At 47.0% G+C, this 12,564-nt stretch overlaps 4 protein-coding genes across 4 annotated transcripts; 2 read left to right on the top strand and 2 right to left on the bottom strand.

Annotated features, from left to right (window-relative positions):
• Nucleotides 1-268: 268 nt before the first annotated feature.
• Nucleotides 269-3,184, bottom strand: ABOM_007833 (putative LON domain serine protease; the record flags this gene model as incomplete). Its single annotated transcript, XM_022534962.1, has 3 exons — nt 269-356; nt 409-2,644; nt 2,713-3,184. The coding sequence occupies 3 exons, from the start codon at nt 3,182-3,184 to the stop codon at nt 269-271; spliced, it is 2,796 nt and encodes a 931-aa protein (XP_022387151.1).
• A 749-nt stretch (nt 3,185-3,933) lies between these two features.
• On the top strand, nt 3,934-5,025 carry ABOM_007832 (porphobilinogen deaminase; the record flags this gene model as incomplete). The annotated part of the gene is made up of 3 exons (XM_022534961.1): nt 3,934-4,225; nt 4,290-4,505; nt 4,565-5,025. The coding sequence occupies 3 exons, from the start codon at nt 3,934-3,936 to the stop codon at nt 5,023-5,025; spliced, it is 969 nt and encodes a 322-aa protein (XP_022387152.1).
• A 321-nt stretch (nt 5,026-5,346) lies between these two features.
• Nucleotides 5,347-6,530, bottom strand: ABOM_007831 (IGBP1/TAP42 family protein; the record flags this gene model as incomplete). Its single annotated transcript, XM_022534960.1, has 3 exons — nt 5,347-5,925; nt 5,978-6,254; nt 6,319-6,530. The coding sequence occupies 3 exons, from the start codon at nt 6,528-6,530 to the stop codon at nt 5,347-5,349; spliced, it is 1,068 nt and encodes a 355-aa protein (XP_022387153.1).
• Nucleotides 6,531-7,321: 791 nt separating this feature from the next.
• ABOM_007830 (putative RNA helicase/RNAse III) lies at nt 7,322-12,525 on the top strand (the record flags this gene model as incomplete). Its single annotated transcript, XM_022534959.1, has 16 exons — nt 7,322-7,340; nt 7,416-7,586; nt 7,651-7,754; nt 7,807-8,072; nt 8,146-8,253; nt 8,301-8,979; nt 9,030-9,088; nt 9,133-9,202; nt 9,262-9,330; nt 9,380-9,562; nt 9,626-10,693; nt 10,754-11,154; nt 11,205-11,718; nt 11,773-11,958; nt 12,024-12,176; nt 12,229-12,525. The coding sequence occupies 16 exons, from the start codon at nt 7,322-7,324 to the stop codon at nt 12,523-12,525; spliced, it is 4,347 nt and encodes a 1,448-aa protein (XP_022387154.1).
• Between the last annotated feature and the right edge of the window lie 39 nt (nt 12,526-12,564).

Genomic DNA, 12,564 nt, shown 5'->3' with positions numbered 1-12,564 from the left:
TAACTGTTATAGTATGTTCTACTGGTGTAGTAATGAAAGAGGGAAGAGAAAAAGGGAAGACTGTACTGAATGAAAAGAATCGCAGCGGCGGAAGCAGAAAAATTATTGACAGGGTGCCCACGACAGGTTATGCTATACGTAGGAGACACCATGTTATATAAACGAGACAACACGCTATGCAAACGTCAAATGAGTAGAGATACGCTAAAAGAAACTAAACGCAAAATGCAAACAAGCATACGAATGGCCGATCACCTTAGCTCAAGAACTAAAGTCGGCTCTCGACAAAGTTCTCATGATGCTGACCAGGCCAGTGTGCATCAGGCCACACTTGTCGGATGGCTTCCCAGATATGGCTAGGTAATTGTCAGTACGCAGCAAGAAGAGTGGGGTATAGATGGATCTAACCTGACATAGATGATCTCGAGACCATCGCTGACCTCTTGAGGAACGTCCTTGACATCCTTGCGGTTCTGATAAGGCAAGAGAACGGTCTTGACACCAGCACGGAGTGCCCCAATGAGCTTCTCCTTGATACCCCCAACAGGCATCACTCTTCCACGGAGAGATACCTCTCCAGTCATTGCAAGTTGGGGGGGTACAGCCTTGTTCGAGAACAGTGAGATCAGTCCAATAGTATGTGCAAGTCCAGCGGAGGGGCCGTCCTTGGGAATGGCTCCGGAAGGACAATGAACGTGCAGACTCCGACTCTTCATGATATCTTCGCTGGGATCCGGAGTCAGCCCCAGCTCGTAGGAATGAGCTTTGACCCATGTCAAGGCCACCTCAACACTCTCTTTCAAAACGTCACCGAGCTTTCCGGTAAGTTGCACGCGACCATTTCCCGGCATGTCTGCGACTTCGATGAACAGAATACTACCCTGTCCTCCTGTAGAGTAAGCGACAAGACCGGTAACAACTCCCGGACGGCCATGCTTCTCAGCGATCTCTTCTTCGAATCGCTCGATACCAAGTATCTCTTCCAGGTCATCCATCGTAACGATGGGATTGTAAGTTTCCCGATGACCCGCATCTCCCGCATCGGCATACTGGACTGCTTTATAACGGCAAATTGAGCCGAGCTCGCGCTCTAGGTTACGGACACCAGACTCTCGGGTGTATGAAGTAATCGTTTTGTCAATAACCTCATCCGAAAGGATGACTTGACCTTCTGAGAGCCCATTGGTTTCAATCTGCTTTGGAATCAGGTGCCTCTTTGCAATATGCCGTTTCTCGACGGTTGTGTAACCAGACAACGAGATCGTCTCCATACGATCAAGCAAAGGTGGAGGGATAGTATCAAGCGAGTTAGCAGTAGCAATGAAAAGGACCTTGCTCAAGTCGATTGGGATATTGATGTAGTGGTCTGTGAATGTATGGTTCTGTTCGGGGTCTAAAACCTCGAGCATAGCCGCGGAAGGATCGCCCTGGAAATTGGCGCCGCCGACCTTGTCAATCTCGTCGAGCAAAAAGACCGGGTTCGCGACGCCAACTTTCTTAAGGCCATTGACAATCAGACCTGGCATTGCGGCAACATATGTCCTGCGGTGACCCCTAATCTCCGCCTCGTCTCTAACGCCACCGAGAGAAATGCGGTGAAATTTACGTCCAAGAGAAGTGGCCACAGACCTCGCTAGACTGGTCTTACCAGTGCCAGGAGGCCCAGCAAGCAGCAGAATCGGAGACTTGTCAGTCATGCGCTTCGACTTCAGAAGATGGAGCTTAGATTCGACAGCAACACGATCTGCCTCAGACAGGCCTGGGAGGTCCTTCTCGATATCACCTGCATCGGAAGAAGTATCAAGGTCCTTAGAGAGGGCGGCAATTTGATGTTCGACGTTTTGGTTGGTGGACTGCTTCAGTCTAAGAACGGCCAAATACTCAAGAAGCCGCTTCTTAATCTTTTCGAGGCCGTAGTGGTCGTCATCAAGCTGTTGCCTGGCCCTTTTCAAAGTGTCGGGACCGAGTTGGTCTTCGGTGACCTTGGTCCATGGGATTTCCAAGATGTTCTCGAGATACGTCCGGCAAACACCGTATTCGGCATTGGCCGGGTTCATCTTCCGAAGGCGACGCAACTCCTTATCGGCAACCTTTCGAGCCTCGGGACTAAGCTGGGCATCTTGTAGCTTTTGTTGGAGTTCATCAACCTCGTTTGCCTCTTTATCATCGCCGTCATTGTTTCTTCCGCCTGCGACGCCTGGGGGTGTCAGTCCAGTGAGACCAGCCATGGCCCGTCTCGCAAGAAGCTCGCGATCACGAGGATCGATCTGGTTGACGTCAAACGAAGGGAAGTTATTCGTGGTGATGGTGGTGACTTTAACATTGCTCTTGATACTTTGAACTTGTCTATTAAGCATTTCAACCACTCTTTCAAGTCTAGCTTTATGATCCAGCGAAGCTAAGACCCGAAGCTTGTCTTCGATTCCAGATTCAGCAATATCAGCCATAAAATCGGCTAACCTCCCGGCCTGTGTCAAATCTGTTTTAGATATGAACAGCTCGAACTTGCGGGCAATGAGTGGCGATAAACGTGTTGAAGAAGAAGGCAACAGTGAGGAAAGTCGTAATAGGGTCAGAAGCTCCCGGGAGAGTCGCCTCAACTGCTGGAATAACTCAACGGTTTCCGGATCATTAGACGAATAGTCTGTCCAAAAAGAAACGACCCCATCAGTTTCGGTGGCACTACAGGTCAAGAACGGTTTGTAAACTAACCTTTCTCATCATGTAAAATAGCTTCTGCTTCAAAATAAGGTCTTTCCTTCAGAATGCGTCTTACTGTAAATCGCTGGATTCCTTGAACCACAAGGGACGCTTCTGAGTAGGCACGGCGTTGGACGCCAATAACTTTGCCGATTGTGCCATAACGGAAGAGATCTTCCTTCCTTGCCTGGCCTGCATCAATAGCATCAAACTCTTCTCTCCTACTTTCGTCCAAAGTTCCATTGTCAATCAAATGTTGACCATCCTTACTTAAGAACGGCGAGCTAAGGGGAACGCAGCCGAACGTGATCACGTTCCCCTCTCGCTTTACGGCCGATGATCGGTCAACCAGTGACGAAAGAAGATTGGAAAGATCAGGTCGATTAGCAACAGGGATCCGTAGGGTAACTCCGGGGAGGAGAACAGAGCCTTTAGGGAGTGGTACGAGAGCAAGCTTGGTAGTTCTTCCGTTGTTAGAGCCCATCGCGATCTGTTCGATCGGAAAGACACTTTACACGTCTGGGAATAAAAGGAAGAATGGCAAGAAAAGGAGGAACTAGAGCAACTTTAATGTATGAGTTACAGAATATTGTGGTAGTAAAGGAAGGGAGATGAAAGGAGCGGTCTCCTAGGGAAGTACAAGAAGGTTGTCGGTTATAAGGTAGTGGAGGCGACGGTTCCAGAACCCCATCGATGAAGTCCGTGACTCTGGGGAGATGATCACCAGTGATAAGCCGTCTCCCGATGCCGAGGTTCGTGTGGCTACAAATCCGTCTGTCACAAATCCGGGGAAAAAGGCCGAAGGAAGGCTGATGCCTGTATTTCAGCGATAAGTAAGTCTTCCCCAGGTAAAGAAATCAAAAGCTACACTGATTCACAAGCAACTGTCAAGTCTTTCACCTCCAGGTCGTTTGTGCTGTATCTTCCGTCTTATCTTTGTCCGTTTTCCGGTGATCTCGTGATCTTCCATCAGATCAGTCGGAATTTATTCGGGATTACCGATTACAATACAGACAATACAGTACTACTACCGCTTTCGTCCTTCCATCTCTGGCTCCAACCTTAGTTTTTCTGCAGCCTCCAGCCTGACGTTACGGCCACAACTCCTTCCATTGTATATTGCTCTGTCGTTTAACCGACTCTCCTCGGAGGGATTACCATTTTACGAGCAGTTTCGCTGATTCCGTACTCTTGAGAGGACCTAGTACAATACTCTCGCTTTCAAGTCTCGCTATGGCCTCTACATCGAACCCCGCCCCTGGCGCCGCCAACCCCTCATCGCGAAAAACATTCACCGTTGGCACTCGCAAGTCTAAACTTGCCCTTTCGCAAACTGACCTGGTGGTCTCGGCACTTCAAGGGGTTTATCCTACCTATGAATTCAAAATACACTCGCAGGAAACTGCCGGCGATTTGAACACTACTATTGCTTTTCGAGAATTTACGACGAAGAACCTATGGACGGAGGAATTAGAGGAACACTTAATGGCCGGCAATGTGGACTTCATTGTTCACTCATTAAAAGGTCTGCTATCCGCGTATGCTAATAGCAATGCTGCAATGGACGCTGATAGAGTGACTGTCCTTAGATGTACCAACTACCCTACCCCCCGCGTGTACGCTGGGCCCTATGATGGAGCGTGAAGATTCCAGGGATGTACTGGTCATCAAGAAAGGGCTACCGAACATGTCTTTATCCGATATGCCTGCAGGATCCGTCGTTGGCACCTCTTCCATCCGCCGTACTGCTCAATTGGCCTTGAAATACCCTCACCTAAAGGTTATTGATGTGCGTGGAAATATCGGTACACGACTCGCCAAACTAGATGCGGAAGATTCACCTTATACTTGCATTATCCTGCAGCTGCCGGTTTACTGAGACTAGGTCTCGATGATCGCATCTCGCAGTACCTTGACTCGAAAAACGGTGGGATGCTTTATGCAGTCGGCCAGGGTGCGTTAGGCATCGAAATTCGAAAGGATGATCAGGTGATGCGTGATATGCTGAACAATATTGGTCATAATGAGACGACTTTTGCCAGCACCGCGGAGCGGAGCCTGCTACGAACCCTTGAAGGTGGCTGCAGTGCACCACTTGGAGTTGAAACCGAATGGATTAAATCCTCCGATGGTTCGAAGAAGCTCCGAATGAGGTCCATCGTTGTCAGCGTGGATGGTAAGGAAAGCGCTGAGGTCGAAATCGATGGAAATGTCGACTCCATTCAAGCTGCTGAGAACTTTGGCGTAACTGTTGCCAAGGAATTAGTAGTCAAGGGAGCAGGGAAGATCCTCGAGGATATCCAGCGGAATAAGCAGGCGGCTTAATCATAATAATGTATAGATAGACGTCCTGTGGCGGAGGGCTGGTCTTCTCCGTGATTCACAAATTGTATCTAAACGGACAACTGTACATAACTGAGAAAATGTCAGACGTGCCATTGAAAAGCAGCACTACATGGAAGCCTGTCACCCTACTATTCATAATCTGTCACTAGTTTCTCGAGTCTTGAGATGATAATGGCAGACAACGAAAGAATCCCAAGGTTATAGGTAGACCTTTAACAAGCATCGCAAGATAGGGTAATTGTGGCCCCAAAATTATGTTGTGAGAGTGAACTAAATAGGTAACAGAGGATCCAATCGGTATTAACCTCTATTCAAGGTGTTTCCAGAGCCTCGTGGGTTGGCTTCTGTGAATTCATCCCAGGCTCTAGCTTTCATAGTTTCTTCGTCGGCCCTATCCATATCGTCCTCATCAACTTCCTCTTGTACACCAGACTTCTCGCCACCTTCAATAATGCCGCCCCTTCTCTTCTCTTCTTCGAGATATTCGTCGATTGTCATGGTAGGTAAATTGTGACCAGACCGAAAAACACCTTGTTGGAGCTGTGTCCGCCGATCAAGTAGTGTAAATGGCTGCAATGGTTTCCCAGCCTTACTCAATATTGGTCCAAACTTGCCTCCCTGTAGAAGCTGGGAAAGGGGAGGATCCAATCGTTCAGAGTATTCCGACTGTTGGGCATCCTTCCGGCGCCTAGTGTCTTCGGGTGGGATTTGATCATGGGTTGGTGCCGCGTTGCGGATGGCCGATAGCATAGACAGCTCTTGTGAAAGAAGGTCCAAGGATTGAAACGTCTGGTGGGTATATAGTTTGATCTCTGCAATATAGAGGTGTCGAACGTCTTCGTCGTCGGTCTGGAGCCGGCTTTGATTATCGGAGAGGTACTTCAGGTACGTCAGCAAGACTGCCAACTCCTCAAACCTGGGTCTATCCAACCTGGAGCCTTTGTTTGAGCTCCTTTTCCTCCCTAAACCTATTTATCTTCACCTCTCTCCGGGCAGCGGCGTCGTTGACAGGCGTCAGCGAAAAGGACGCCGGGTTCGCAGTATACCGTTCGTAGAGCTTCTTATCCTTATCGTTGAGTAATTCATAATCATCCAAGCGCGTGAGGTATCTTTCGTATTGTTCAAGTGCACGTCGAAGGCTAGACACGCGGTCTGAGTTGTACGATCTCTGTAGGAGCTCCGCAAGGTGGTATGACACCGTGAGGTACCTAGTGTGAACCGGAATAAATTAGTCTGGGTCGGGATATAGAAACACTGAGATAGTAAGATTACGGCAAATCCCCAGTTGCGATATCTTCCAGCGGCTCGTTCGAGCTGAATAGCGTTAGGACCGCAACGAGTCGTGCGCATTCCTCGAGCTTGGCTATTGTGGCATTGACATCGTTGCGATATTGATCTGTGTTAGTGTCGAAGCGACTTTCCAATGCTGACTTTTCTGATTTTGCAGCAGCAAAAAGCGCTCGAAGGTTCTGGGGCTGTTCCATTGTAGTGGTTCGAGATGCTATGTTTTGTAAAGATCAAAGCCGCATAAAAGAGCTCCGCGGAGAGGGGTAAAATTATAGAAATAATTTAAGGTCAATTATGGGTCCGCTCCGCGCCATCGGAACTTCAGGCCCCACCAAATTAAACACACTTAATGTTGAAGAAGTATATACTATAAAGTCACTTCAACAATCTGTTGTAGTCTTTTGTCTATCTTGTGACTTTGTTTATTATCACTGAAAAGCTAACCAACAAAGAAAAGTTTTACCAGCTCTGTTTACCTAACTACTAGAGATATTTTAAACGTGACATGTTCTATATTATATAGATTTACCCATGTGTTTACTGGACTATTAGGCAGTGTAACATTGTAACACTCATACCGCTACCAAGTGCCAATACTTACTATCTCCTCCACTTCACGATGTGGTGTAAGTCTATTCACTTCTTTGAAGGAAAATTTCTTTCACAGCGTCATAACACTTATTCTATCCTTCCTTTCAGCCATCAAGTACCACTGTACTACATTACAGTGCACACGTCCACTTCAACCTCCTTGTTTGATTTCTGAGCAATCCAGGAAAAGCCAAGATGCCATCGTCAGAGGCACAGCCTGTAGCTGGCCATGTCAGCAGTCAAAGCTCCAGGATTCCCTCATATATGAATCTGTCTGAGGAAAGGACTATTTCTACAACTGAGCCAACTGAGGGAAAGGACAGCTCCTCAGACGAGTCAGGAGATAACGAACGAATACCCACTCAAAAACTCGCCTATCAAAGGAAAAGACTTCAAAATGCCAAGTTCGAGGCTCTGTACGATCTCCGGCCTAGAGCTCTTTGCGGCCTCTAGCTGATTTATACTTAGGCTTTCTGAACGAGCTGATACAGTCCCCGGCAATAGTTCCAGACCCACATTTGACTTGCCTGACGCTGAGCTGTCTACAGCAAGCTTGGTAGCCAAACATGATGCCGGGACTGGGATACTTGACCCGAGAGAATATCAGGTAGAACTCTTTGAAAGGGCAAAGTCACAGAATACTATTGCTGTTCTCGATACCGGTACGTGCGTCCTGGCCCAACTCAATAGCTCTCATTATCTTCTTTTCGCCTAATTGTACTACAGGTTCTGGGAAGACCTTGATAGCCGTGCTTCTGCTAAAGCACATCATCCACAATGAGTTGATCGATCGTGCTAACGGAAAGCCACATCGTATCTCGTTTTTCCTTGTTCGTATACATGCAACGCTTCGCTGTTTTGGAGGTGCTAATATGCAAATAGGTGGACAGCGTGACGCTTGCTTTCCAACAAGCCGCCGTCTTGCGCAACAACCTGGATCAGAATGTCGCACACTTTTTTGGCGCTATGGGTACTGACCTCTGGAGCAAGAAGACCTGGGATCATCATTCTGAGAATAATATGGTGATAGTTTGTACCGCAGAGATATTGAATCAATGTCTACTCAACTCACACATTAGAATGGATCAAATTAATCTACTCATCTTTGACGAAGCCCATCACACGAAGAAAGACCATCCTTACGCACGGTATGTATTTGGCAAAGTTGAGAAAAGAGAAAAGCACAACCTAGACTGATTATGATGCTCTTATTTTTGACAGGATTATAAGAGAATCATATCTTAAAGCAGACCCATCCAAGCGTCCACGAATCTTTGGAATGACAGCTTCGCCTATTGACACCAAGGGGGATATCATACAATCAGCTATGTATGTCCTACTGTATATAGAACAACTCCCTGACTTACATTTTATAGGAAGCTGGAGGCTCTCCTAGACAGCAAGATTGCCACAACATCGAAACTTAGTCTATTAAGAGAAGTCGTCAGACGTCCGATAGAGGAATCTTGGGAATACGATACACTCGATCCGCCGTTCGCGACCAATCTATATCAGATCTTGCAAGCCCGCTTTGGTAACATTAGCTCTTTGCAACCTGTGTTCAGGTTTACGTTACAAGCTAGTTCCGAACTGGGACCATGTTGCGCTGATCGTGCATGGGCGCACGCCCTAGCAGACGATGTGTTGCCGAAGCTTGAAGGAAATGTGAGAAAGCTCACCCAATCTATCTCATCACAGATTCCTGAGTGCGCTCTCAGGGAAATATCAAGGATACGGGAAGCTAGTGACATTGTCAAGAATTATTCGTTGAATAACCCCAAAGTTCCGGGTGAACTAAGCCCTAAAGTACGGCTTCTACGCCAAAAGCTTACCAAACACTTTGAGCATCCAACGGAGAAAAAATGTATCATCTTTACACAGAAGCGTTACACTGCTAAGATGTTATTCGACCTTTTCTCGACTTTAGAGATACCTCACCTACGGCCTGGTGTGCTTATTGGTGTCCGATCTAGTGATATCGTAGGAATGAATGTGTCGTTTCGCCAACAGTTTCTCGCTTTGGTGAAATTCAGGAGTGGGGAGATTAACTGCTTGGTAAGTAACACTAGCCCTCTGCCCCCGTCCACAGGTCTAATAAGTCAAAGTTTGCTACTTCAGTAGCCGAAGAAGGACTCGATATTCCTGACTGCAATCTTGTAGTTAGGTATGTTTCACCACAGTGTAGGTTCGCTTATGCTAACAGATTAGATTCGACTTATACAATACCCTTATACAGTATGTGCAAAGCCGTGGCCGCGCTAGACATTCAAGTTCGACGGTAAGACAAGACCCTTATCACTGCTGAGTGTCCAAAAACTCTGACTCACATACATACAGTATGCAAGTATGATTGAAAGGTACAATACTGATCATGAAGCACGACTAGTCGAGGTTCGGGAGGCTGAAGTAAGTGTAGAAAATTGATACACGGCTGATAGTTCTAACCCAATGTTAGAAACTAATGCAGAGTTTCTGTGAAACACTTCCAGAAGACCGAATACTCCACGGAATTGACAGCGAGATAGACTCAATTCACCAAGGTGAAGAAGAGAAGCGAACGTTTATGATCAAGGCTACAGGCGCGAAGCTGACTTACCACTCTGCCCTAGCTATTCTCGCACGCTACGCTAGCTCTCTGGTGAGCACCATCGTCCCGTACTGACACCGAAGAACTTTTAATTAAGGCATCTATGTTATCTAGCAATACGAAAAAGAGGTATCAGCTCATGCTACATATGTGGTGCTTCCACAGAATAATGGTTTCGTTTGTGAAGTCATCTTACCGGAAAAGTCACCTGTTCGAGGGCTCACTGGAATCCCTGCCCCGAAGAAATCCACTGCAAAGCAATCCGCAGCCTTCGATACTTGTGTCTTGCTCCGAAAACACAAACTGCTCGATGATCACTTTAATTCAGTTTATCATAGGCGCTTGCCTGCCATGAGAAATGCGAGGCTTGCCATTACCTCTTCGCGTACAAACCAATACAGCATGCTATCGAAACCTTCGCTTTGGAAGAAACAACAGGGTACCCTTCCAGAAAAGCTATATGCTACTATTATATCATTCATACCATCAGCGCCACTCAGACGCCGACACAGAAGTATAATCTTGTTCACTCGTGAGAGATTGCCTGATTTTCCATCATTCACCATCTTCTTAGATGATGATATCGAGACCATAGTCGCTCTTGAATCTTTGGACGAAGTTCTACATGTATCTGGGCAGGAATTGGAATACTTGTCAAGCTTCACATTTCGTATTTTCCACGATGTGTTCCACAAAACCTATGAGGAAGAACCCGAGAAATTGCCATACTGGGTTGCTCCCGCAGGGACCACGAAGTCCAAGAAGGTCAGTGATCCAAAGACTCTGACGGATTGGGAACTGCTACTTCTTGTGCATAAAAACGAGGAGATACCTTTCACACTGCATACATCTTCGGAGGCATTGATCAATCGTTTTGTATTTGACCCGTGGGACGGAAGATATCGGTACTTCACCATGGCCATTGACAACACATTGCACCCTTCGGATCCGCCACCATCCTTCCTTCCGCGCCGCAAGTTTATGGAAGACATCATGAGTTATACCTTAAGTGGTTCAAAAAATGCACGGGCAGGGTTTTTGTCAAGATGTAACTGGGAGCAACCAGTTTTAGAAGCCGAGCTGGTTCGCCTGCGGAGAAACCTCCTGGACAAGATGACAGATAATGAAAAGGACGTCGAAACTAGATGTTTTATCTGTATAGAGGCACTGAGAATTTCCGCTGTCAGTTGAGCTCCTTTTATCGAATATAGCCCAACAATTAGTTGCTGACTCGTTGCTTAGATCCCCGAGGAAATTGCTGCTTCTTGCCTTGCCTTTCCGGCCATAATCAGCAGGCTGGATGCATATTTGATTGCGCTCGAAGGCTGCAAAACCCTGAATTTATCTGTGAAGCCCGAATATGCGCTGGAGGCTTTCACGAAAGACTCCGATAACACAGAGGAGCATCGGGTGCAACAAATACATATCCAAAGAGGGATGGGAAAAAACTACGAGCGCCTAGAGTTCTTAGGAGATTGTTTCCTGAAAATAGCAACATCAATTTCTCTCTTTGTGCAGAACCCGGATGACGACGAGTTCGATTTCCATGTAAACCGGATGTGCCTCATATGCAACAAAAATCTTTTCAACACCGCTCTAAAGCAGGAGCTATACCAGTATATCCGCAGTCGAGGCTTTTCAAGGTATGAGATTGTCTGTACGTACCGAATCATAAGCTGACAGGAAGCCTTAGGCATACGTGGTACCCAGATGGCTTAACCCTGCTTCATGGTAGAGATCACAGGAAGAAGATTTCGGCGGAGAGCAAACATGTACTTGGAGAAAAGACAGTTGCGGACGTTTGCGAAGCCTTGATCGGAGCGTCACTGCTCTCAGGTGGGCTGGATAATCGGTTCGACATGGCTGTCAAAGCAGTCACTGCTGTTGTTGACAGTCCCAACCATAGGGCCTTATGTTGGGCGGATTATACTTCATTTTACATGTTGCCGAAGTACCAAGCTCAGAGCCCAGACGGATATGAGCTGGATCTTGGCCGCAAGGTCGAGGAGAAACTGGGTTATCGTTTCAAATATCCTCGCCTTTTGCACTCAGCTTTTACTCATCCATCGTACCCTTCGGCGTGGGCGAAAGTACCATGCTATCAGAGACTCGAATTTCTGGGCGACTCTCTGTTGGATATGGTTTGTGTAGATGACTTATTCTACCGATTTCCGGACAAGGATCCACAATGGCTCACGGAGCATAAAGTAAGTGTACGGTTACTTTTGACTACCAAGCAGTTATTGACTGCAATATTATAGATGGCGATGGTATCGAACAAATTCCTCGGGGTTTTAGCTGTTAAGCTAGGGCTCCATACTCATCTTAGACACTTCAGTAATCCACTGCAATCGCAAATTACTCACTATGCCGAGGAGATACAAGCCGCAGAGAACGAAAGTGAAGGTGCAGTGGATTATTGGCTAGTATCGAAGGACCCGCCCAAGGTAAGAAGGTACTCCGGAGTACTTTGGGCAGCCCGGTGTAGGGCTCAACTAATTTTGATCACTAGTGCCTGCCGGACATGGTTGAAGCTTACTTAGGCGCTGCTTTTGTTGACTCGGGCTTCCAGTTTCGCGTGGTAGAGGATTTCTTCAAGCATCATGTTAAATCATATTTCCTTGATATGACCATATACGACACGTTTGCTAACAAACACCCAATCGTGAGACTGTTCCTACGATTGTTAATGTTTCGATCTGGCTGATGAAGACTAGACTTTCTTGCAAAATCGACTGATAAATGAGTACGGCTGTACAAATTATTGCCTGAAAGCCGGGGAGATACCCGCTGTAGATGGGGGCACGATGAGTGTCCTAGCCGCTGTCATTGTGCATGAAGTTGTCGTTGCAGAAGGAACAGCGTCATCCGGTCGTTATGCCAAGGTGAAAGCGAGTGAGAAAGCCCTGATCGTCCTGGAAAACATGGAGCCAGCCGAGTTTCGCGAGAAGTATTATTGTGACTGCCGAACGGCAGATGATCCGCAGCTCATGGATATTGGAACCGCGATTTAATTGGAAGGGTGGTGATGTGGGTAAGACCCAACAAAGTGA

The sequence above is a fragment of the Aspergillus bombycis genome (assembly GCF_001792695.1).
Source record: "Aspergillus bombycis strain NRRL26010 chromosome Unknown contig00070, whole genome shotgun sequence".
Taxonomy (NCBI): Eukaryota; Fungi; Ascomycota; class Eurotiomycetes; order Eurotiales; family Aspergillaceae; genus Aspergillus; species Aspergillus bombycis.
Note: the sequence above shows the minus strand (reverse complement) of the source record. Positions and strands in the feature narration are given on the sequence as shown.